General features: G+C 39.6%; 2 protein-coding genes across 2 annotated transcripts in view; one reads left to right on the top strand and one right to left on the bottom strand.

The window, feature by feature from the left end:
• Positions 1–9,404, bottom strand: part of znf385a (zinc finger protein 385A) — a 67,358-nt gene extending 57,954 nt beyond the window's left edge. Inside the window, exon 1 of the mRNA XM_030138532.1 lies at positions 8,747–9,404. Coding sequence (XP_029994392.1) covers positions 8,747–8,756 — 10 coding nt within the window. The 5' untranslated portion in view covers positions 8,757–9,404. The remainder of the gene's footprint in view (positions 1–8,746) is intronic.
• An 11,401-nt stretch (positions 9,405–20,805) lies between these two features.
• birc5b (baculoviral IAP repeat containing 5b) lies at positions 20,806–24,448 on the top strand. The gene is made up of 4 exons (XM_030139613.1): positions 20,806–21,031; positions 22,217–22,326; positions 24,072–24,189; positions 24,284–24,448. Exons 1-4 carry the CDS (start codon positions 20,906–20,908, stop codon positions 24,368–24,370), a joined length of 441 nt encoding a protein of 146 aa, XP_029995473.1. The 5' UTR covers positions 20,806–20,905; the 3' UTR covers positions 24,371–24,448.
• Positions 24,449–27,321: the final 2,873 nt, after the last annotated feature.

Below are 27,321 nucleotides of genomic sequence, written 5' to 3' on the forward strand. Positions count from 1 at the left end.
AATGTGACTACTGTTGCCACTGGAGAAAAGTGGAGTAAAAAGGCTGATATCATGGATGTTGGCAATCGAGAAATTATGGAAAAGTTCTCATTTATTAAGAAACATTAGGATGTGCCCACAAAATATATGTGAGTTTGTTCACATACGTATGTAAATGCACATCAAGCTACACTGCTGCCAGAGACACTAGACCACCCACACAACATGTTCGGTCCGCCATACAAGGTGTTCTTCCAGGAGAGACAGTGGCATGCAGCGTGTGACAATCAGCAGTGAAAGGGTGAACTGACATAATTATATAGAGTAAATGGATGACCTTAGACACCACATTACCTCTGTGTCCCTTACAGCCTTCTAATCCATACCTCTGGCATCTTACCTTCCTGATCCTCCCTGCCTCCCTCTCTCCGCCCCCTCTGTTCCCCCTAGGCGGGGGCAGGAAGCTGTGGTGCAGGTCCTGGCAGAGTCCCTTCTCTCTCTCTCTCTCTCTGTCTCTCTCTCTCTCTAAGGGGCAGGGCTGCGTATTCAGGGAAGGGCTTGTGTGGAGACAGGTGTGCATACCAGACGCCTGCACTAAGACCTGCGCCATGCAGATTCTATAACTATCTGCTAGCAAGGCTTCCACGGCTCTCATCCAATGTTTTTTTTTTTTTCAAAGATGCCTGCTGCTTGCTGTTACTTCAGCGACTGTCAATGGACATGCAGCCACAGAGGGCAGGTCTGAGCTCAAACTAGTTTCACGTTTTAACATCAGGTCTTTCTGCATCTCGTTAGTCACTATAAACACACACTGCAAGAGATTTATCTGGCAGGGGGAAGGCGTCAAGGGTGTGGATTTAGGCTATTTTGAGGTGTTCTTGCAACATTAAGGATTAAAAGCTATAGCTCAAGGCTTCTTAGAAAGAAAAGCTAATACTATTCTTTCAGTCTGCAGTCTGTGTGCCTGGAAAACCCTTTGGTCGTAAAGTGAGAGCTTTCGATGGATGAGGTGGCAGATTGAGGAGGTGCCTTTTTGGTCATAAGTAAAGTTCAGACGGAAACTGTAGCACGACACTGCTAATAACATGCTAGATATACTGCTCATATTTCCTTGTTGGATGAGTCAGATCATACACAGAGACTGAGGCTGTATGTCTGCTGTTGAACTGCAGCATCCGTTTCTCCCTGTAGGCCAGTTTCAACAGAAAAACTGTCATCCCACTCTGTGTTCCAGTCTTTCTCATCTTGTAGTTTTCTCAGTTCCTCTCCGCTTTTATCCTTTCAATACACCGTTAAATCTCTCTCCTACACTATTACCTCAATCCTGCTCCCTCATTCTCTGGTTGCTTCATCAACTTCCTCTCCTCCTCGCCTTTTGCTTCTTCCTCTCTAACCATGGCCCCATGAAGTGACCTTCCTGCATCTCAAGGAGAATTGATTTCTCTGTAGGTCTTTGTGTGAAACTGTATCTTAACAGCACTTGGAGGAATTTCCTCCTCCCCCAAAACTGGATGGTGCTAATTCTCTTTCATGAGGACACTTTTCACTTCGTTTTATCTGTCTGCTTTTCTCCTTCCTCCCCCTCCTCTCATTCCCCTCTTCTCCTCTGAGCACACAGAAATAGAGCAGGCATGATTAATGCAACATCTATCGCCGCCAAACATTAGCTTTGCTGAACCTTTTTATGCTTGGCTGCTGTTTGGGAAATTGTTATCCATGCCCCTTCCAACACCGTCACTGAATTATCACATTAGCTGATCAATAAAACAGTTTGACTTTTTACTTTTGATAAGCAGCATCTGGAAAAGGGGACAGGATCAGATATTGACTGAACATGGATCTCTCAGGTATATTATCATAAATTCTGTTGTTACTGAGTGCACCCAGAACATATAGCTATATAGAAATAAAACATTTAAAATAAAATTGATAACATATCTTTGTGCTCCTTCATATATCTTTTTTTTTAGGAAAAAGTGGGTACTTATATAGCATATATACAATATGTGATTATGTCAGTATATGCTGTTGTTCTCTTCTCGAACTTTCCAAAATTTCATTCCCAATATTTGGAATAACAATACTGTGTCTAAAAAAAATCAAAAGCATCAAACACATCTACTCTATGATATTGTCCAAACTGTCAAACTCTTTTACCTAATTCTAAAGATGGTAAGGAGAAATTACTGCTTAGCCTGGCATAAATTATATTATATAAGTATGCATATATTTTAATACATACTGCAGCTCTGATAAAAAATAAAGATGCAACTGACAACATTTCTCCTAAATTCCAAAATTACAGTTATTATATATTGATAACTGTTCAAAACAACAGTGTTTCAGACCTTGAATTATACAACAAAAACAAGTTTGTATTCCAACAGATTACTGTTTTTCTGTCTTAGTATTGGTTCACAAACCCACATTTGAATGCATCTGCATGCTCTCCACCAGTCTTTCACGTCGTTGCTGGGTACATATGTCCCTCTCCTGGCACAAAAATTCAAGTTGCTCGGCTTTGTTTGATGACCATTCATCTTCGTCTTCATTGCATTCCAGAGTTACACAATTGGGGTCAGATCTGAATATTTGGACTGCTCTCTTAATTTCTTTTTTTTTTTTTCAAAGGTGTAGCTAGTTGTGAAATAGCAGCAAAATCGATAAAAAAAAAATCAATCAGACAATTAAGCTAATAAGGTAAGAAATAGAAGAGAAAACAGAAAATGCTGCAGGAAAGTATATGACAATAGATATTCTACATGATGAAGGCAACAGTGTCACTTTGCAAACACTAGAGAGCTGCAGTGTGTAGAATCATCTGTGCCTCTTTCCACTTTGTGATCACAGCGACTATTGAAGCATACAGAACATTTTCCAGGCTCCAAATCCCAGGTGTCTTGTAGCCCCAGGATTCCCAGTAAGTACTCAGTGAGGCTGCCTTGGTGAATGCACTAATGTGACACCATAATCACGCACAGGTGCATTTTTGTGCTTCATAGAGCAATAGCACAGCGCTGATAGTGGTGGCAGGTGCCGGCACTGGTGTGTATCTCATAAGCTGCACCTTTTATTTAAGTGTAAGCAACTTCTATAAAAGTGTAACATGTTTATATTCAGTGTGTGCTCGGAGTAGAAAAGAGGTAATTGCACTTATTCACAAATGTAAACCATGCATATTGCTCTAGCCTGTTGGCCTTTACTTTTGTGAATGGTCATTGACTGAGGGCACTGCAGTAAGGCCTCTGAAGCAGTAGGAGTCTGAGAAACAAACACCTCCACCTCCTTCTGCTCTGCAGTGCTACACACACTGATGGACCACACACACACACACACACACACACAGATGTGCTCACAGACACAATAGGTTGCCTTCCCACCAGTCCAATAACAGGCCTATTCATTAGAGTCTCTTACAGACAGTATTGACAACCTGCTGACACACAGTCACTCCAGCATAAACAAATGGAGCAATAGAGGAGAGCAAGTGTGGGAGGGAAGAAGGGAGAGACCTGTTATAGTGGCTTTTTGACTGAGGAGTCCTCTCTGCAAATCAGGTCTAAGACAGACTTCAAAAGTGACACAAAGAGAAAAGGTACTGCTTGTACTTCTACTGATGTGATTTCTACATTCCACTCACATCTCACATAGAAACACATAATGATTGACTTATATTGATTTTCTCATATTGGGATTATTTTGGCAGGCACTATAATGGCAATATTAGCCTCAATTTTAAAGGGAATGGAATTTTTTGCATTTCATTTTCACTGAAAAAATGATAATATGATTTCTACTGGCATCTGGACCAAACTATCACATTCCATTACAGCTGATGAATATGATTTTTTAAGTCGGGGGCACCTCTGTGGCTCCAAAATGCTCAATTTATAACAGTCTGCTGTCACACATTTTAACTTGCATCTGCCATGATTTGGATATTCCACTTAACCAAGTTGCATTTTCAATAATATTTTGCTTAAATGTTCAACCCTAAGACAGAGCATTCCTTACACTTTAACACTAACCCATAACTTTAGCCTTTGTAAGATTGCGCTTACATGATTTATATATATAAAAGACATACATTTTGTCCCCATAACGGAGCTGAACCACCCCCAGTTGCCTGTGTAAGCACATTAATGTCACCATAACATAAGAAAAACATGGCTGCACAGACAACGGTTTCCTTTCAGATGACTATCACTTCATACATCCTCACTCACTCTTTAGATATGTGGCCTATTGTAATTACCATAATGGGAATAATTCTTCTCAATGAGTGCTGTGCCACACTGAGGAGTTATTTAAAGGTGAAATGGGTCAAGTGCAGTGGTGTATGCCATCACATAGCTCTAACTCACAGCCATCCCTGCACACCAGGGGGAAAAAAATCCACTATTGGGAAATGGGATATTCTGTAAAACAAAAATGATGAAATTCAAACCCAATGTCCTACTTACAAGGAAAACATAAAAAGTGCACACTTAGTTTAAACAAAGTAACAGAAAAGCCATTTTAGCAGAGTGAGCAGGAGAGGGCTTTAGTCATATTTTGCATTCACAAGTATTAATCACTTATGAAACTTGCGTCTAACTATTGCCAAAGCATCTAGAACTATACATGCATAAGTCATTCAGCATAATGTATCTGACTGCAGAATTCTGAAGTTTAGACTGATCTAAAGCATGCAAATGATATGTTGGGTATGCAAAGAAGCCAAAAGACAAAGTGTGCCATGCATACCAATATCTGGCTCATTACGGAGTTATAATTACTGTGTCACTTTGACATAAACAAAGAGAGCAGAGCAGTCATGGAGAAAATGGGAAAGAACTGCTGATGTGCCCAAAGATGTATTCTCTAGTGTCTCTTTGGTTTGACCTCTGGACCAGGTGAGTGTGTGCAGGTTATTAGAGTAGGGGGCGGGGAGTAGAGAGCTGGTTAAAAAGAATGAGCAATAGCTATGCAGACAGGTCAACACAGAGACAGATTTTATGAAGACAGATGAGGCCAGAGCGAGCACCAAAAGACAAAGAGACCGATAGACTGCATGGCCCTGAGCTGGGGAGGCCAACCCTGACTCAAATAGTCAAGACAGATGAGACATAAAACAACACCAAAATATGACCTGATAGTGACTGAGGTGCCCAAAACCTCCGAGAAACACTGCATCTCAGTGCAAATTTAAAGTGACCTCACACAGATAAATATGGTAAAATCCAGTGCACCACAAGGTCAAATTGGTCAAAAAGTGAGAAATGGTGGATGCGTCTCCTCTCACCATCTCAGCTACATAGTATAAAGGGGTATAAAACCTTTGAAAATAGTGGCTGAGGAAGCAGGTTTGTTGTTTCAATGTGCCTGCGGCAATGACATGACATGTCATCAGTGCAGATGGCAGCATAATTTACAAACAGGAGACAGTGAAATTAAAAGTATGGTCATTTTTAGGAGAACTGAACTGAAGATCAGTGAACAAGCAAGCCAGTGTGTTTCATGGTCAAATATTGCTGATAACAATCTGCCCATTTCCATTAAAAAGTTTCACTGGATAGAACAGTGTGAAAATAAACACATAGTGTACCCAGTATATTGAAAGGAAGTGTGCAAATGGAAGAATATAAAAAGAGATATAAGCCTTGTTCAGACATGGCTTTAACATGCATTTTGTCATGATCTGATCACAAGTGGACAGCTGTAAGTACATCTGTCCACACCAGGCATTAGAATGTGCTTCCACATGCATCCCACTCATGATCAGATTTCACCTCCTCACGCTATATGCAAATAAAGCAGCTCAAATAGTCTAAAACATTCATTCATTTCCTGCAGGCATTCTGGATGCAGTACAAACTGTCAAGTCTTACAAGCTGGCATTGTAATGCTTCTGTGTAAATGCATCATAAAGACACCCTCTGAGGAGTGAAGTTGAATTGAAGTGGCAAAAATTACTTGCTGTGCTGCTCAAAGGTTACTAGGATGTAATGCAAGGTCTGAACACTGAAAGCTAACAAAGTAAAATGTCCCATGAACATTTAATTGCTCATCAGGCACCCATCATTTCACACCAGGAGCTGGCTCTAAGCATCTGGAAGCTAAAAGAACAGAAGGTTTTGAAACAACATGGCAGGTGATAACAATGACACCACAGTCAATTGAGAGGTTTCCTTCATCAGGAGCCCAGTGATCATGTTCTCCATTAGCTTGCCATTGCTCTCTTTCTACTTTGCTCTGTTCTCTGCCCAGATAACATACACACAGTTTGTTACACAAAGACACACAGCAGTAGCAGCAGTCTAATACCTTGGTGCAGAGCCCATGTTAGGCAGAGAGCTGGCTGCCTGCGGCTCTCTATAGAGCACACTGTATAACACAACCACACATCCATTGCCATTATCAGCATCAGGATTGTCATCACCATCCCCCTGGCCAAAGATGTCTGCCAGGACCCTGGATTGTCAGTAAAGCTAGTTATCATGGACTTGTGAATGCAACATCAAGGACACAGCACCATTAGATGGATATTTCCTCAAGGTCATACAAAACATTGCCTAGCAAAAGGCAAATTGCCATTCAGACACAGCTGGAGTTAAATACACTTTAGACACACAAACCATACACATGCAGTCTAAATCTGTTTATATCGCTGTTTGTCAAAGATATGTTATCAGTGCAATCTGCAAATTTACATCTGTGGGATAAATCGGGAAACTTGGTGATTGGGGGGGTCTCGATTAGCTAGCGTAAGAAATGTAAAGGTCATTACAATGACATTACCCTTTTCAGAGAAGAAAATCCAGAAATGTCAAATCGCTCAGCAGCCACATCATCATGCAAATGGAGCAGAAAGTTAGACACAGAAGAATCAGATCTAATATCTGACGTTCAGACAGAAATAATGGAAGAATCTTATCTGAGTGACAATGTTATATGAAGGAGTCTAGGTCAGCTTTCTTGGAAGGTGTGAAGGACGGAATATTTTACAGACCATTAATCGGGATGAAAAATACTTAGACTGGGTACCTATGAGCTACAGAAAAGTATTACTAACATACTATTCATTCTGTCAGTAAAATGTACCTTTAAAAACATCTGCTTGAACTGTATTCAGTGTTTTCTGAAAGGCATAACTCATAGGACTGCAAAAGAGGAGGCACATTCCATGTTTTATTACTTCTGCCACAGCCGAAATTCCAAACTGTTAAAATAGACGCACTGTAATAACTGCCTTAAGCAGTTAAAATAGATTCAGTAATAACTACCTTTAGCTCAAACCATTAGTCTGCTGGGTGATTTTACCTGCCGCTTGTTACAGTGAGCCAGCTGTAGCTGAGTCCTTGTGCTGGGAACACACACTGGCCAAAAATCATTTATGTGAACTGCTGCCACCTGCAAGACAGAGCTTGTCTACAGTAAGAGTTAGACAAGGCTCAAGGCAGGTAATATGTCATTTGTGACCAGCAACAGACACTGGAACTGAAGTGCATATATATAGAAAAGAATAACAGATCTGATTAATACATGAGAGAAAATCCCAAAAATGACATAACATTTTATACTTTAGACAAATTTAAGTGAGTCCCAAAGTTACTCATTTACTCATTCAAATTGTTGTTTTAATAGACGCAAACTTCAGTGGCTTACTTTGAGCCTTTAGCTCACAGGAATACATACACTTCACACACACACTTCAAACCCCTACACCTCAGACTACATGACTCCCTATAATCATTAGAGATGTCTGCTTGAAAAACATGCCTGCCGGGAGGGCAGAGGAGCAGAGCTGCGCCTGAATCAGCCCAGGCATGCGTTAAAACAAAGTGGCCTCTCCGGCAGAGAACATAGCAACACACACTTAAAACAAAGCACACACAGTAAGCACACACGGTCTCAGAGACAATACCGTCCACAAATTAGCAAAGTCCTGAACACTTTCACCAGCTGACTCGCATTGTGTTGCTTTTTAAAATGCACATCTTTTTCATGTCAGTACAGTGGTACATCCAGGTCATATTGTTGAATGTACAGTGAAATACATGCAATTCCTGTATGGATGTAAAAGCTGACTATGTAGAGCACAGAGACCACACAGACCCACTCTCAGACATGGGCACTATGAGACCAGAATACTAAAGAAGAAAGCTGGCTGACTCAGAGCACAACAACCCTGCAAAAAAGACATATACTCTGCTGCATCCACACACAATCTCTTGATGTTGTTAAGAATATATTAACTGTGTGATTATCTTTCTGCTGATAAATGATTAGCCGTGTTATAAGGAAAGCAATGAGGTATGAGAAATCACATACAGGAATGTATGTTACATTATTTTTGTAGTGACATTTTGCATAAATTAGCATTTCAACAAACATCAGTGGACTGATGTGAAGCCAAATTTGTCTTTTCACCTTTGTAGTGAGACAGGAGAATGGTGGAGTCCAGTCATGTGACCAAACAGTCAATAATGATACAGTGCAGCTCCAAACACTTTGACCTTCCCTGTCATCACTCACACCTGCCATAATAATGGCTCACTATTATCATAATTACAAGCACTAACCATGATTTAAAGATCTTTTTTTCCCTGCGCTCAGTATTGACGGATGTCTTGTGTGGAACCCAAGCAGAGCACACTGATAATAAAGAGTAGCTGGTGACCAAGTTTAAGTAGGGATTAGTGATCCAACAACATGACTGACCTCTGAAAAATCCCATGTGTCTCAGTAAACAACAACAAGAACAACCAGAAAATCAACAACTCACCTAAAATCATGCTGTCTTTTGCCTTTGCTGTCCCTGGGCTGACAAGTGCTCCTTAATTTCCCCGTCTCTCCTGCTTTCACCAAGGGACAATGGCACCAGAATGTCTTTTCAGAGTTCCTCTCCACTCTCCAGAAAGAGGCAACTCAGAGAGGCAGCACTAGATGTGAGGAGAGACTGCTGCTGCTGCTGCTGCTGCTGCTACACATGCCGTCCCTATGCCTGCCCCTCTCCAGGTAAAAAGCTGAGAGTGTGTGAGTGAGAGAGTGTGAGTGTGTTAATATATGTTTGTGTGCAGGAGGGGGGTCAGGCGTTTCTGCAGTTGTGTCTCAGGTAATTGTGAGGAGAGTACGAGGGGGGTTTGGTTGCAGTGAGGAGAGAGAAAAAGAGAGAGATAAAGGGGGAGTAAGAGAGAGAGAGGAGGGGGAGCCTAAAGTGTAACAGCCAATCACAAGGGGAGGCTACGCAGCCAAGATCTTCTTCTCCACAGCAGCCAGGAGGAATTGCATTGGACTCCAACAAAAAGCTGACAAGCAATTTCTTCTCAACTGTATCATTTCACAGGGGAGCCTCAGATAGATCTTCAACGCAGTGTAAAGTCGGTGCGTCCTTTGGTTTCCCTCTCTGTAAAACACTCTTTCCCCACTCTCTCTCCCTCTCCCTCTCACTGTTTCTTGTTTTTTGGGGTTGGGTATAACCTAAAGGCACCTTACATGCCTTTGCTCTGATTGGTGGCAGCCTCGACCAATGGGAACAGCGGCAGACACTTGTCATCATGCAGAGTGGAAGTCATGAAGGAGAGACAGAGCTTGACTGAAAATGTCTGTCTCCCCCAACCACTGGTTCAATATCCTACATTCTCCTCACTCCTCTCCTTAAAAAGAAGCTGATTGCCAGATCTGTTTATTGCGTTTGTTGTTTATTGCCCCTCCCCCTCTCTGCCCTTTGATTCTGTGTGCGCATGGACTTGTTTAAGGATTAACCTTTTATCTCTGTGGCTCTGTCCTTCTCCCCTGCTCTGCCTCTATCTCTTAACCTGCCCAGGCAAGGTTACACATTTGATCAACCTCTGTGTTTTCGTCAAAGGGATGGAATTCAGACTGGGAGTGGAGAGGAGGGGGTGGCAAGCAAAAAAAGAGAGATGAAATGAAAAGCGACAGAGCGGAGGAAGCAGTAGAAGGAGGGGCAGAGATTAAACTAAATACAAACTGACAGAGGGATGAAGAGACATGGAGTGACAAGAAGAGACGACCGGGAGGACAGAATATAGAGACAAAGACAGACAGAGAGCTGGACACACGAAAATGACTGCAGAGAAATAAAGTGTGGACCACAACAATGCAGTCACTAATTGAACTTCACAGCCAGCGGCTTATGGTCCACTTCCTCCACACCATGAAGCCCCTAAATCTGCTGTCATGTCCAAGTGAAGAGGAATCCTAAAAAATCTAGAATGAGACCGCTGAGCATCACACAACCACGATGTTATAGAGAAGCTCAGCGCTTAAGAGAAGGCTTAACAAAGCTGTCAAAAAATTAATCCCTTTGGGCGGGCATGCTTGCAAACACACAGCTACAAACACGTGAGCCTGGGGCTACAGAAACCATCGCCTGTTGTTCATAGTGACTCCTCTTGTCCTGCTCTCTGTTTCTCTTCTCCCCCTTTCTATCTCTACCCAACACTCCTGCACCCCCACCCTTCTCACGCTCTCAGGCTGAGGCTGTGAGTCACAGGGTGTTGGAGTGAATACTAAGGAGGTTGGCTGACACCTTCAGTACCTCTCTGCACAGCAGCCCCACTGCACACATTTAAGCTAATGTATGTAAACACTGACAGACACTGAGAGTCACACACACCCACATGATATCTAACAGACTGTAAATTGGAATAAAAATCCACTGACAAAACACTTGGTATCATTGAGCGAATGAGGACGATTTGGATTTAGCTCTTCACTGAATTTTAAACAAACATCACAAAACTCCAGCCACTGCAATAGCAATAAAAAGTTCCTTTGAAGTGGTATGTGCGGCCATCATCTTATAAAGTATCAGAATGGTTTGGAAACACTGTGCATCATTGAGAAAACAGAATTTCTGCAAAAGCTGGCACATGCGTTAAGAATATTTTGAAAAGGTGGCACTAGCAGCTGCAGTTATCAATACAGCAAAGGATGCGGGTTTCTCTACGAGCACCTGTGAGTGTGTATGTCAGCAAAAGAACCCAGATAGGGTTTCCTCATTAGTTGTGTTGGTATCAATAATTCAGAGCCAGTCCTTGTTGGCGTTCAATGGTCCGAGTGCTAATGTGCTGTTGGGCCAACGGGGGCCCAGGGCCCAGCACCACTTTTAATGGATGTCATGATGAGAGGGTGAAATCGGAGCATGGAGATACTGTATCATCCAAAGGCAAGATGGAGGTGGGAGGGAAGAGCAGGGCAGAGGAGTGGGGAAAAAGGTCTGAGGTAAATCCACTGGGGCGACGACAGATGTCATTATTGCACAGGTACGTGAGAGGAGGGCTGGGAAAAGCAAAGGAGGGAAGAAACGGCACTATTAGATTGGCCACTGGATACACCTCCTATACAGTATATATATATATATATATATATATATATATATATATATATATATATATATATGTATATTTACAGAGTATTTACAGAGCTGGGGAATGACTACTTATTTGAAACAGAATTCATGTCACATTACAAAATAAATAATAACTGTAATGGATAACACATATATGTGTTATCCATGACAGTTACTGAAAAAAAAAAAAATCTGGTTACTAATAGAGATATTAGTGCATCTAAATATATGTTTTTGAATAAAAAGCTTCTTTGTAAAATATAACAGAGATAGAAATGAACAACTTCCAATGCTGCAAATTAAACATTTAATTTAGTATACAATATTTATACATATATGTAGGAGTGGGAAACATACTGAATTATTTTATTAATCAAGGTTTTTCTTTCTTGAAATCATGAAAAATGCAACAACAACAAAAATAAGCTAAATTGAAGTTATTCCTCTGAGACATTCATTCATTCATTCATTTTCTGAACCCTCTTTATCCACACTAGGGTCACGGGACTCACTGGAGCCTATCCCAGCCACTTATGGGTGAAGGCGGGGTACACCCTGGACACGTCACCAGTTCATCGCAGGGCTGACATATAGAGACAAACAATCACTCTCACATTCACACCTATGGGCAAATTAGATTCACCAATTAACCTATCAGTGCATGTCTTTGGATGGTGGGAGGAAGCCAGAGTACCTGGAGGGAACCCACACAAAAACAGGGAGAACATGCAAACTCCACACAGAAATTCCTCTGAGACATTTATTGCTGAATATAAATTCCAAATTTTGCTTCTTGTAAATGTGCACATGTTTCTCCAGTCATATATGGCAGAGAGTTTAGTAAACAAAGAGTATTTTTGAGACATATTCTGTCTTCAGTTAATTTAGCCAGACAACAATTGTATAAAATTGTAAATCATCCATAACATTGAACAAAAACTGAGATTTAATTTTTGGATATATCATTCAGCTCTACTTTTATGTTTTTAAGGCTTTTCGCCATTAATGTTCAGTTTAAAGCATTTCAATCAGTCAATCAAATGCTATTTATAGTGTCACATCATCACAAAAGTTATCTTATGACACTTTACATTTAGAGCTGGTCTAAAGCAGACTTTCAAATTTGCTTGAGAAACAAAATTAAATACATTGGTCTTAATAGTGATGTACTTACATAACATTTTAACAGTATAAACTGTAATATTTAACCTATTACATATCAAGAGTTACCTCATACCATTAAGTATATGACCAGTGAAAATTACTGAGAGTCAGAGAGCCTCAAAATGTGTCAACTCAACTCTCATCTACTCTTTTTAATCATACAGAATGTAGGAACTATCATGGGACTACTATGGCAAAGTTCTGAAAAGTCAACATTTAGTATAAATGTGACTTGAAGCTACCATTCAAATGTGAGTAGAAATGTGATAAAAGACACGAGACACAGTTTAACAAAGGCACAAACTGTCTGTAACAACAAGAAACTCCCAAATATCTCAATAACTAGCATCACTAGCTAATGAGTAGATCTAGAAACAATCAATATTCAAAAAACTAAATATCAAAAAGTCACATTGAAGGGCTGTTATATTGAATTTCTACAGAAAATATCACAGGATGTAATAATTATTAACAAAGCTGTGCATGCTGAGGACAACAATCTTCTTTTTTTTTGTTTGAAATCACATTGTGAGGTCTGACATTTAGTCTAGGACAGAAACGGTTTAGTTAATTAATTAATCATGCGTCTTAAAGTGAGGACAAAGTTTCAGTGGTTGAAACACACTACAGGAGTTGCGTTTGTGGATACTATTTTGTGTAAACTAGCTGAAGAAGGATGTAAGTCATGCTCACGACAGTATGTCCTCGTACACAAAAATAATCGAGAGTGGAATTTGATACTCACCCCTCAGAGTGAAGAAAAGACTTGATATTGAAGACGTGGTTGTATTTAGATGGTTATTGGTATTTAACCTGTGCTGCCCTCTACTGGTATAAGCCTGTCATCACATGATTGAGTTCCTGTAAATAGCCAGTGAGAATCTGTCTAAGTATGCCTGCTTTAGCAACCCTCATAATAGACAGCCTTTTTGGAAAATGATCCTATGTGAACTGAGATGACTAATGTGCTCTCTGAGTCATGTCAACACACCGAGGGGAGAATAAGGGCACCCAGCAGACATGAGGGACAGCTGGTATTGATGGCCTCTCAGATATTACTCAAACACTCAACTATCTGTGCAGCAAAACTTGATAAAGCTGCTAATGTCTGAATCATTACTGTAACTGATTTTATTGGCAGAAGGGTGAGTTGGACATTACTGCACCAAGTGTGAGTGCAGCAAGTCAAACATTAAAGACCTAAGTGTTGAGTATGACGGACTGAAAAAGACTATTTCAGATTGAGATGCAGCAACAGCCTTGGGAGGATTAATCAAAGCTGAAGGAAAGATCAAATTCTTACATTCACATAATAAATGCTATGATCTGTCTTCTTCATTTTTTCCTGGAGGTAGCACTGTAAATCTGCAGTCATTTCGAGGTGGACTGTAACTCACTTCCTCGGAACGGCTCAAATGCAATGTCAAAAACCGACTTCAGTTGATCATAAATTCTACTCATATTTCATGAGGCCTGCAGGCACTTTGTGACTTTCCAGAAACATGACTTTGCCCTTATTTCTTTTCGGCAGTCTCTGCTGGTAATGAAAAGGATTTCTGTTGATACAGAGTCGACACACGAGTCATATATCACGCACTGGGTGTCTCCCTGGCACTGTGGTGGTGAATTTAGACACTGCCTATGAAGGTCAAAGGTTACAGGGGAGTCAAGCTCCAGGCAGCATACTTGCACTTCCCCTAATAATTTAGCAAAACATTCTCTAAAGTTACCAAGCAATAAATACCTAAGCTATGGAATTGTATAATGTTTAAGAGAGTGGCAACTGTCTGTCTATATATCAGAAGAATGGGCCTGTCATCGCTCACACTGTTTAATGACACTATTAAGAGCACGCATAGATGATAACAAGTAAGCCAACTGAGAAGTAATGAAAGGTCCTCTGCATTCCCCTTCAACTGACCGGAGCCTGCAATCTGACTGTTAAGCATATCAGTTTGCAGCTGCGAGGGATAATCATCGCACTAAATTTAGACTATCGATCAGGTGTGGATATATGGAGGAAATGTAGCCCACTGTACAATATGTTTCCTGTACATTAATTACTTCCAGGAACAATGTAGGATTTTTTTTTTGTTGCATAATTTAACAGGAGAATTGTGTGCCTTTAATTATTGGGCTACGTTAAGTAAGTCAATGTAAATAAGATAATCAGACAGTGTATCCTATATTTAAGATATTTTTAAACTTTTACAGTAAACCATCCTTCTAAAAATAGCCGTTATAAGAAAAAATAGCTTGATGAAGACATCAGAACAGAAAACTGTATTTAAAGTACGTTGTGCATCAACAGAAATTTTCGACTCAAAAATACAAATACATTTCCCTCAAACTACCCAACAATTCAGGAGGTGATGGTGTCTAAGTCAAATATTTGGGAAAAAGTATTCGGATGTAACTGGTTTGACAATATATAATAACTGCTTGTCATACAGTAAGATGTTCAGTCTCCCATCTTAGACCATATTCACCAAGCTGAATAATCACACTGTGCTGTGAATACACAGAAACTTAACAGCAAGAGCCATGATTGTGATGATACGTATGGTCATGAAACATACATGTGATTGTTTTCTAGGTTAAATATTATTGCTAAGCAGAGGTGTCAAAAGTATTCCCATTCATTACTCAGGTACAAGTCTAGATACTAGGGTTTGTAGAAGTTGAAGTATCAACTCAAGCTTTTTACTCAAGTAAAAGTGTAAAAGTATTGATTTCAAAACTACTAATACTACTACTAAGTATAAAAGTAAATGTAAGGGCAAAAAAAGCCATTTGGACAAAAGCTTAGGCGGCACCACAGGGGCCTATAGTGCACTACCCCACCTCCCCAGAAAACATGTTTCTAAAGGCCATAATGATTATAATGTTATATTAAACTGTTAATGTTGAAGCATTAGGGATGCACTAGTCTACCTGTTTCAGTTGCATATATGCCCATTGAAAATGAATGCATTTAGTTCAATGCAAATGTATTAAAGAACCATATATGTTGTGTACATGTACGACTGAGCATTAACATGTGTTTCATGGAGCAGACGATATGATGACTTGTTGAATGTAAGTATTGTAATGGTGCAAAAAGTCAGGTGCAATGGATCGCGTACAAATCAATAGGGTGTCAGGATGGTGTATGATTATACTTCTCATCCAACCACAATCAAATTCACTCTATCCGGATGGTGTAATTTATCTGGATAATTTTTTTTTATTTGAACAATGACAAGCCGGAATGAAAACAAGTCGAAATGAAATAGGAGTAACGAGGCCGTTTTTAAAATGTAAGGAGTAGAAAATACAGATAATTCTGTGAAAATGTAAGGAACAGGAATAAAAAGTCGGCTGAAAAATAATTACTCCAGTGAAGTATAGATACCCAAAATGTCTACTTAAGTAAGTTAACAAAGTGTTTGTACTCCTGTACTTGTACTTGACACCTCTGTTGTTAAGTTGATGTTTAACTGCATGTACTGTACTATATATCACAGGTTAGCTCTGTTGTCACTCTGTACATCATTTTACATAAGATAAGATAAGATAAGATAAGATAAGATAAGATAAGATAAGATAAGATAAGATAAGATAAGATAAGATAAGATAAGATAAGATAGTAAAATAAAATTGGAGCACTGCCCCACACAGTTCATAAGAGAAAGCATGCAACAGTAAAAACATAGTATAAAAAAAGAACAAAATATAAACAGAATAGGATCTACAACATGTGCAAAAATATGCATATGTATAAAAATAATAACAATGAGTGTTAAGAGTGTTTATGTAGCGCAGTGACCAAATATTAATAATTTATTGGACTAAACTTCTTTAGAGAGAAGACAGAAAAAGAAAGTGAGTCATATGGATTTGGGATTTTGGGGATGTGTGCTCACAGGTGGGTGTGTCCGTTTTATAACCCCCCCTCCCTCACTGCCTACAGAGATGGAGAATGTTGATGTTGACTGTCACACTCTGACACATCTCTGCCATTTTTACACCAGCACTGGAGGACAGGATGTCTTTCTCTCTGACCACAGTCAGATCACACATTGCTGTTTGTATTCATGCTTGTTCAAACTTTGCTACACTAATGTCTGCTATCCTGCCCACTACACTAAATACTCACACATTTGCATTCCCAGTTACTATTGTGCAACGTGGTGCATTTTTTTCTTGTATGTTTTTTTGTTAATTTTCTTACCCACACATCATGATCTATTTTTACATCTCAGACATTCTTCAGCTCAGAGGGATTTGACAAAATAATCTCTTAGAGGCCATGGGTCAATTATCTCCACTAAAAATGTTTTATCCTTGTACTCATCAGACATTACACATCTTTTGTCGCTCATAAAACTACACCATCATGCTATACACAAACAAACATAAGATACGATCAGTTTGAGCCAGTAGTGTTCAGTGTGGGTGTGTGGGGAGCAGATAACAGGTGGAGCTGTAACAACAGTTGTCAGCTCCGCTCGGACATGAATATATTTAAGTCAAGAATGACAAGCATGAAGATCTGTCACTCACACGCATAAAATTCTTAGTATCAGCTTTTCCTCTATTTGTTTTATAATTCTCCACAAGTTTGATTCATTTGGCATCAAATAAAAGCAACAATCATCACCTGCAGTCACAAATACACAGCATGAGTGTAAAATAAACCTGCAAATGTCATTTCAGTAGAGGCAGATAGATCATTAGCAGCTCTTGTCTTACCTGAGCTCCACATTGATTGTACCTTTTGTCCTCCTGCTGCCCCTCCTGTGTGACTTCAGTTTCCAGTTCTGCTGTGACACACTAGGAAGGAAGCAACTGTGTCCTCTGAGAAATCCTTTCCAGCATGAAACTGGTCAGGGATAAAAATGACCGTGAAGATGTGCGGCTATTCCCGTTAATTTGAAAACATTCCATGAGCTGCATACACAAACATCTCAGACGTACACCCACGATGGCAATGTAAAGGACATGTGGAAATGGAGACCACAAACCTCTTTGACCTCCCCTCCACCTCTGAGCATACTCTCCTCCCTCCGTCTCTCTCTCTCTCTCTCTCTCTCTCTCTCTTTCTCTTTCTCTCTCTTTGTCAGGCCTGTGTGAAAACAAAGCAAGAGCAGGAGATTCCAGCAGTTAATCACACTAGACCTTAGCAAGTCAGGGGAATTGTGTCTGATGAAGAGGAGAGCAGAGCGTTGAAGGCAATTGCAGAGAGTCTATGACGTTATCAGGAGTCAAATGTCAATGAAAGTAAGAAGAGTAGATGAGGTGAGGTACAGAAGGGAGAGATATTACAGCCTATGAAAAATGGCCTGTGGTAAAGAAAACTGATTCTCTTTGAGTCAAAACAGCTGCAAAACTGTCCCTCATGGGAGAGCATCCAGGTTGAGAGGCAAAGTAAAACCTTTCTGCTCTTTAAAGAACATAAACTTTCACTGTGGAAACATGTGAGGCCAGTGCATTCAACACAAAAACTGTTTGAGATTAAGGTCAAACTTGTAAACATGACACATACTTACTGGAGCATCAGCGCTGAGAGGAAGAGCAAAAGTTGAGAGAAACTGTGAACAATCTGAATGTACGGAAAAATGCAGAGTGACAACAGTAGCACACACATGAGGAAACTCGGAGGTAGACGTGATTCTGCAGTGTCTACAGAAAGCAGCCACACACCTTAAAGGGCATTTGGAGCTACAGTAACATGTCATCACGTATACAACAGTTGTCTGGTTCAATCTAGATCTACAGCTCAATAAGTTATCATCACCTTAGATGGACTGCCACCTTAACACTTAAATAGATAAAAAAAATCACACAGTCTCTGCCTTGTAAGCACGCTCTTTACTGGAACTGAAGGTTAGAAGGGGGAAAAGGACCACAGTTTACAGATGTAAGCACATTTTGGCAGTTAGGGGGCAGAGGGATAGTGTTACACTGACACACTGTGGGTCTGGACTGTCCCTGCCGCTCACTGTAATAAACATGCTAGTAAAGTTTACAGTTCAGTGGACAATTGCTGTTAACCTCTGAATAGTATTCATATTTGTAGCAGTTGCAATTCCATCTAATTCAGATTTGAAAGAGCAGTTTCAATCACAATACCTTTTTTTTGTGCAGTTATGCAACACATTCATGTGGAAAATGTGTTATGTAATAATTACAGAAATCCTAAATGGCATTTTTATAGCACTGCATGGATGTCACAGATACTACAAAACAAATACAAATAAATCATATGTATATCAGGGGTTCCCAAAGTGAGGCACGCGTACCCTCAGGAGTACTTGGAAGAAGTCCAGGGGGTACTTCAAATTTTTTGCTAAAAATATATTCAATAAGTCATGGTGTACCGAATACAAAATAAATAATGAGAATTAATGCTGAAATATAAAACACAATAAATAGATTCATGTAATAGTTTTATTGTCAATCATCTTGTTGAAGCTTTGGTAACATTTTAAGAACATTTCTATTTTATATTATTCAAAATGAGTTTATTTTAAGTAGCTAGGTAATTATTTTTTGTTGATGAAAGGTTAATTTATCAATTAATGACCAATTAATTTATTTTTCTTATCAATGAAAGAGTGCACTTTTCAGTTTCTATTTTGCACACAAAAGTGAAGCGAGAGTTGGGGGTACTTGGCTAAAAAAATATATTTCAGGGGGTACTCCACTGTAAAAAATTTGAGAATTACTGATATATATAATGTAATAATGTATAGTATATCCAGTGCTTAACAAATTCATTACACCACCTATTCAGGACCGTTCAGCATGATGAAGTGCCTCAACGCAGACTCTCATTTTCAGTGAGCTCTTGGTGTTTTGTCATTTTGAACAGGAATGAAAAATGTTAAAGTGAACTGACTTTGGCCATTATAATGCTGTTAACTTAAGGCAACTGTGGTATAAAAGCATAAACCTTGCATTGGGTGGTGGTCTAATAAATGTCTGTATATAAAACTGCTGTATAAAATTCATAACGCACAATATTCACAGTATATAAATAAAGGATCAGTCACACATATACCAGTAAATACTGTAGAGATTTAGTAGAAAAAGAAAAATTAAATGATCTACAGGGTGGGGAAGCAAAATTTACAATGAACATTTAGTTGTTTTTTCTCAGCAGGCACTACGTCAATTGTTTTGAAACCAAACATATATTGATGCCATAATCATACCTAACTCTATTATCCATACCTTTTCAGAAACTTTTGCCCATATGAGTAATCAGGAAAGCAAACGTCAAAGAGTGTGTGATTTGCTGAATGCACTCGCCACACCAAAGGAGATTTCAAAAATAGTTGGAGTGTCCATAAAGACTGTTTATAATGTAAAAGAAGAGAATGACTATGAGCAAAACTATTACGAGAAAGTCTGGAAGATACTATTAAAGAAGAATGGGAGAAGTTGTCACCCGAATATTTGAGGAACATTTGCGCAAGTTTCAGGAAATGTGTGAAGGCAGTTATTGAGAAAGAAGGAGGACACATAGAATAAAAACATTTTCTATTATGTAAATTTTCTTGAGGCAAATAAATTCTCATGACTTTCAATAAACTAACTAGTCATACACTGTCTTTCAATCCCTGCCTCAAAATATTGTAAATTTTGCTTCCCCACCCTGTATAAATCCAAGGTAAGTCTTTTTAGATATAGAAACATATGTATTAATATCAGTATTAGTTAACTCTATAATAATCGTCCTTATTCTGGATACTGCCACAAGGGGGAGTCTGAGCCCCCTGCACTTTGTCTTGTAAAATGTCACCTATATGTCGTTTATATACCCTGAGCAGAGGTGAAAAGTGTTACTGCATGACAGTGTTAAATGTTAAAGTCAGTTTGTAAACATATGGTTTTATGTCCTTACGTGCTTCCTGTAGTCAGTGTGGTCCGTCAATGCTCCATTTGGTTTTCTATTGAGGTGAATCTTCCCACCTGTGAGAAATTAAACATAATGGTTTCTCCAGAAATGCCAAAGTGTCCTATATGTGGTGTGCAGTCATCATAGAATAAACTTACTGTGCTTCCAGAGTGAGTGTGCATGAGTGGTAGTTATGGCTGACATCCACCCTGTAATGAACCATCTGGTCAGCAGATGGCGCTTCAGCCTGCATGGCGGCGCGCGCACAGGTGTTTTTACTTAACTCACCTGATTAGACACACAATTAAAGCGTTTCACACATGCGTGAGCATGCGCAGTCGGGATGTCTCTCTTAAACTTGTTCAACTGGTCTATTATCTGTTTTTCTGGCTGACTACAGGTGTCCACTCTACACCTGAATTATTATAGTTAGCTGTCTTTACCTGTGTGGAGTCACTGACCTCACCTAAAAACTAAAATAAATTTAATATAGGTGTATTGAGGCTGCTTTTGCCGACGATATGGCGGACAGAGAGGTACTGAGAAGTAGGTTTATCTCTTTCGACAAAATGTACTGTCATGAAATGCGCCACCAGACCTTTGCAGATTGGCCTTTTCGAGAAGACAGCAACTGCACACCTGAAAAGGTAAACTGAACTGGACTAAGATGTTATCTAATGAAGACAGACTTAAAGGATATGAAGGTGTTTTTCTTTCAAGCTTCGGTTACATTCACCTACAAATCACATTACTGTGGTTAGTCGAACGAATGATTGCTCTCAGCCTTGTTTACACAGCAATAACCCAGTCCAGACTCTTATCAAAGGCTACGACAGTCAGTCTGATTTACGGCTAAGCAGGTGCTAGGTTCTGTTTCATTGTATCAGGTGTCTCATGCGCAGACCCTCATCCTACTCTGGTCTCTTCATGATGGATTAGCTGCTGACACCCCAATGAAGGAGCAACACTATATGCCATGTACCCAGCTTCTGACCCTCCAGGAGCTAAAAGGAGATGAGCTCTGGCTTCATTTTCACTGACAGCTCAGCTTCCTACAGCTTAGAGCCTTTTGTTCCTCTCATGGCTGTCGCTGAGCTATCACCAGCACATTAGATTACTCAATATTGACTGATTCCTTAGGACAAATGTTGCACTGTTTTGGCAAGGGATGTCAAACTCGGCCCACCAAAGGGTCCAATCCAGCTCATGGGCTGAATTTGTGAAATGCAAAAATGACAGTGAAGATATTAACAATAAAGGATGTTAAAATCCCTTTAGTCCAGGGGCCATATACAGTCCAATCTCAAGATGGTCGGATCAGTAAAATACTATCATAGTAACCTATAAATAATGACAACTCCAAATTTTTCTTTTAGTGTGAAAAAGTAAACTTGCAAGAAAATGCTTACATTTACAAAAAGCTATCCATTTGCAAAAATGTGAATAATCAGAGCAAATATGACCAACTTCTAAGTGCAGTTCTAACAGAATTCTGCCTGTTAACAAATGTTTTGTGCCTTTTGTAGGTCTGCTGTAATCTGTAATTTGTACATGTTTAAATAAGATGAGACAATATTGTTCAAATTGTGCTTTTTTTTTTTTTTTTTTTTTTTTTTAAATCTCAGGTTGTTTGTGTTTTTCATATGTTTTTAAAGGATAGTTTGTAAACATTTTCATAATGTAATTTTACCTTTTTCATTCTAGAACATAGTGAGAAGTTATGGTGTTATTGTACTGGTCCAGCCCACTTGAGATCCTATTGGGCTGAATGTGGTCCCTGAACTAAAATTGTTTGACACCCCTGGTCTTGACCACTGGTTTTTGTTTTCTAGATGGTCAAGGCTGGCTTTGTGCACTCCCCCAGTGAGAATGCCCCTGATGTTGCGTGTTGTTTCTTCTGTCTGATTGAGCTGGAGGGCTGGGAACCAGATGACGACCCCTGGTAGGAAGAGCATGTCCACTTTCCCAGGCCCTTACAATTGCTTTTCACTTCCATATACGCTTACTGAATAATGTTAAGATCTTTAAGTAATTCAGCCTTTTATCAGTGAAGACTGTAGCTGTGTCCCATACATACTAAGTACACTTAACACTAGGTTCTCACAATGCTCACAAAGTGATGGCATAAATGTGCCATTAACCTAAGTGCAGCTTCAACCACTGCAATATGAAAGTCCCTGTTTTATGTGACAAACGTTTTCATTGTCTGCATTGGAAAATAATGGTGTCTGTCAAACACAGAGAAAAGCAATATTTAAGTTGCATGCTGTTTTTTTTAATCATACATTGCTCTGTTGTGAGCACAACTTGTACACAAAACCTGCTCAGCTTTATTTATCTTTCGTTCACTTATTTCCACACAGGGGCTTAATTTATAACAGGGTGCATCCAAATTCAATCATTTTTGCTTAAGAAGGATTTTAGTGGAGTCTATGAGTTGAGCCATGATAAGAACTGTCTGAATTCTCTAAATGCAAAGGAAAGACGCTTCAGTGCTTCCTTCAGTATCCCCTTTAGCATAGGATACACTGGACAATCCTGTACTAAAAGACACGAGTGAATGCCATTTCATAATTCACTGTGGCAGTAACATCAGCCAACCTGACAAAAACAAGCATGACATGCATCCATCATATCCCACAACTGTCTAATATTCTGATGTATTTTGAACTTCAAACCACAGATGAATCTTGACATGACTGTCGGTGTAAAATGTAAAGCAGTAGCAGAACTAGTGCTTAGTTTGCAGTAGTATATTAAGCACACACAGATGCCTTAATAAAACTCTGAAGGGTGAATTGGATCCGGAATTTAGGTAGATGCTGTTAATTCAACATGTAATCTTGAGTGATTAGATGTACAGTTGTAGATTTGTTGACTTGATTTGTAGCTTTAGGCTCGTCTTGCATAAATTTAGTGTATTTTATACTAATTTTCTATCTTGATTTCAGTCGCAACCATCTAAATAAGTCCTTGTTTCCACTGGTTTGTCATTGTCTATATCCCGTATTAAACAACAGTGGAATGCATATTGTGAAAGATTGAATATTTGCTTTTTGTAGTTCATTTTAAGGGTATTGTTGTTTCACCACAGCTGACACTAGTCTAAGTGCAGTCAGATTTTCAGTCAGTTTATGAATCATCCTCGTCATCTTTTCTCAACCCCACAATGCTTTTAATCAAGGTTAAGGTAAACTGAAAAGTGGATTGGAGGTTATGTTTTGGATTTTTCTGACATACAGTTTATGAAGTTATGATTAATTTATACAATGTGGGAAATTTGAAACAGGTTGAAACAGAATATATTCTGCTATGACCATGTTGGACAAAATGCCTTTGAGTAAAAATTCAGCAATATCCTTTGAACTGAAGACGGCACATTGTTGCTTTAAAATCAGGTTTGTATTACTCACCTTTTTAAATTTTTAATTTAAAAGATTTGTTAGAAAAGTAATACAACTTAGTGGTTACATTAGAAACCAGTCTGTCTACAACTGTAACTCAAAAGGCTCAACACATTTTATTTAAAATTTTGCACAAGGGGATTTAATTTTCTAGAAGAAAAAGCAAAATATTCAACAATTATCCATTTTAGCTTGATGTTAGAAAACATGAACATTGCCCTATGTTCAATACATGTTGTCTCTGATACTTTTCTTTTATCATAACCTTTTTTTTTGTGGCCAGGTCTGAACACGCTAAACGATCCCCTACCTGTGGATTCTTAACCATGAAGAAAGACTTCACAGAGTTGACAGTGGCTGAATACTATAATTTGGAAAAGGACAGGCTCAAGGTCTACATTGTGAGTGTCTCCTCTGTCTGTCAGGAGTATGATGGCATCAAACTTTATTTGAATACTAATGTAGCAGTTATTCACCCTTGCTCTTTTCTTCTAGAGAAAAATTTGTCATAAGAAGATGGCGTATTTCCGGGATGACATTGACCGTACACTTGAGATACTCAAATCCCTGTTGGAGTCTTGACGACTCTACATGGCAGATTATGGAAATATTTTACTGCTGCTTTGCATACATTAATTGGGCATGAGCTTATAGTTTTAATTCAATGTCACAATGTTATGTCAGGCTGAAATATTAATAAAGAAAAATTACAGGTTGATTGTAGTATTGAGTTTAACCACAAGATGGTGCTTTTGTCTTTAACGTTAGTTCCCACTCAGCAAATACACACACATCCTGAAGTTCCCCAAACCTTTACAAAGGCAATCTTAAATGAAAGCACACATTGAGCAGGATTACAATGTGAGCTATATTCCCTTTTTTCCAACCAAATACTTACCATTTTCCTGAACGTGCCACCATCTCTACCACCCCTTTTCAAACCTTGACCCTGGACAGATGGCCTGAAGCCCCTCCCTTTCAATACCAACTGTTGCCCCAGTAACATCTGTTACATATAGGGGGACTGTGCACTGAGAGGGCTCACCAGGACACTTCTCTAACCCTATGAGAAGGACTGAGGTTTAGGAAATACTGGATGGAGTCAACAATGGAAACTGTGGAAAAGGTGTTCATGCAGTTTGCACCCACAGTGAGCTCTGCCACACTGCAATACCCATAACCCTCAAATTCTTTTTAAGGTCTCGAGATTCTTCTATGGCTGCAAAAAGAGATGAGGTTGAGCTCAGTTTGTAGAAATGAGACTCCCTCTGTGTGATGGGAGGTTTGGCTAGATGGAGTGCAGGATTAAAGACGCTATCCCTTTTCCAACCTTCCACTGTTTTGGATTAATGTCTAATGTAACACTGGCCACTGGGCCCAGATCAGCTGCTTAATTCTCTTTTATCCGCTCACTACAGAGCAAATTGAAGGGAGAATATTTTTAGCTGAAAAAGTAAACCCATAGGTGATGTAACATGTCTAATGAAACTGTTTTACTTCACTTGATTCTGGTCTTTTAAACTGACACTATTGTGAGACATTCCATTGTTTTGCTCATTCTGCCTTTGCTTCAGTTACGTTACAAAAGTAAGCATCCACAACATATGGCAGATATAGCATTTTGATATAGATTTGTGGTTTTTAGTTGCGTAAGTGATGTGGCATTTGCATAACTGCACAGATCATGAAGAGCGTGTTTACAGTAATTGCTAATGTAGCTCTAATCAGGGTTTATGCCCACACACCCTGTGTCAATCCATTTATTTATGTGTGCTCCAGAAAATGAACAAAGGACGGCATGGCGTGACTTTTATCCCAGCATGGCACAGATGTGATAGATGAGCTTATCTGTGGGAATGGTGCAGTAGTAGTGATTTGATTGGATCATAACTAAGGTGGGGCTGGCTTTCATACCCCCCCCCCCCAGCCAAATGGTATAGTGGTTATAAGAATAAGCCCATAAATGTATTTAAACTGAGTCATTAAGCTAATAGGAGTCTGAATTGCACTGGATTTGGGTCTTTTCTGATCTCATTAATGTACTATAGCTGCGGGTTTACGCCGTTTTGCCTCTATTGCTGTTCCCTAATTAATGAATTTCTGCTAAACAAACTGTAAACAGTGAGTGTAGCAGATGGACAAACTGACAGATGTTACTAACAGAAAGTTTACAACCTGAGCTTTCCATTAGGCCCCATCTGTTGCTCCTGCGCCTGGTACCTCCCTCTACCCTCCTCCAGCGCCCCCCCCCCCCCCCCCCCCCCCGCCCCAATATCCTCATCAGCATCTATCACAGGACCCTCTCCCATGATGCTCCTCAACTCTGCTGCCCTAAATGAATGACATCAGCATTTACCCGCTCGCCTGACCTGGTTTAACCCTTCATAAATAAAGACCAAATGTATGGCATATTAGCACATCTGAGCAGAGCTGTAAGGGATTTAAACAACTTCTATCTTTCACCTGTCTGTATGAAAAAGAAATATACAAAGCAAAAAATAAGGCTGGTGTGTATATAGGCCAGATGACACAAAGCCAAGTGTGCACAGTGATCCTGAACCAAAGCTGAATATGTCTAGATCCTACTAAATTTACTAACAGATTACCCAAGCAAAGGGACACTCAGAGTAACACTCTTCCTCGCATTATAATTGGGTAGAAACTCAAATCCCTTTTTAGTTTACCCTCTCCCTCCTCCACATGTAATGTTCTCCCACGTCTCTGGCAGTAGGGCATGCTGGCTGCTTGCTCTCAGACACCACAGCCCTCCTACTTTGGCTGTTTTTTTTTTTTTTTTTTTTTTTTGTGCCCTCTTCGAAAGGGACCTCCATCTGTCCCTACACTCGGCCTATTGTGGTGCCCCAAAGCTGAGCAACTTCCACAATGCAGTGGGCGTGCAGAGGGGGGCCAGGGTAAACACGACAGCATCCAGATCCCATTAGAAGCTCTTTAACTCCTACACCCTAATACTCTCAGAGAATTTTGGGAGGAGAGAGCCCACCCCTTATTCGCATGCACACAATGTCACCTTTAAAACCCACTCCCATAGGTAATAAGTCCGCAGGGCTGCTCTCCATCTCGCCTGCTTTTTATTTTGCTTTTCTTTTTTAGGTATATACTCTATATAGGCCATTTTCTTCACTCTTTCACGTTTTTAGTTACCTGAAAACTCTGCTTCATCTTTTATTACTTATTGTTTATGGTTGTAAATAGTAAAATGTGGTGCAGGATTTATTTAATAAATGATCGCAAATGCCTGCTCTGATGCCAAAATAAGTGGGCCCTTGTGTGTCTTTAAGAACTTCCATAGTGCATGTCTTTCTCTTTGGGCATCTTTTTTTGAGCTCATCTTAAATGTATCTTAACTGTGCTTTTCTTTTGTTTTCTTTTATACCTTCGAAGTTGCCTGCTTTTACCTTGACTGTCTTTCCTAAAATAATATACAGTATATAAGTAAATATAAAGTGAAGATTAACTTTATTTATAAGGAGGTGAAGTCCAGCCCAGTGCTAATCATTGTAATTTCCCCTCCT

Source organism: Sphaeramia orbicularis, chromosome 7 (genome assembly GCF_902148855.1).
Source record: "Sphaeramia orbicularis chromosome 7, fSphaOr1.1, whole genome shotgun sequence".
Taxonomy (NCBI): Eukaryota; Metazoa; Chordata; class Actinopteri; order Kurtiformes; family Apogonidae; genus Sphaeramia; species Sphaeramia orbicularis.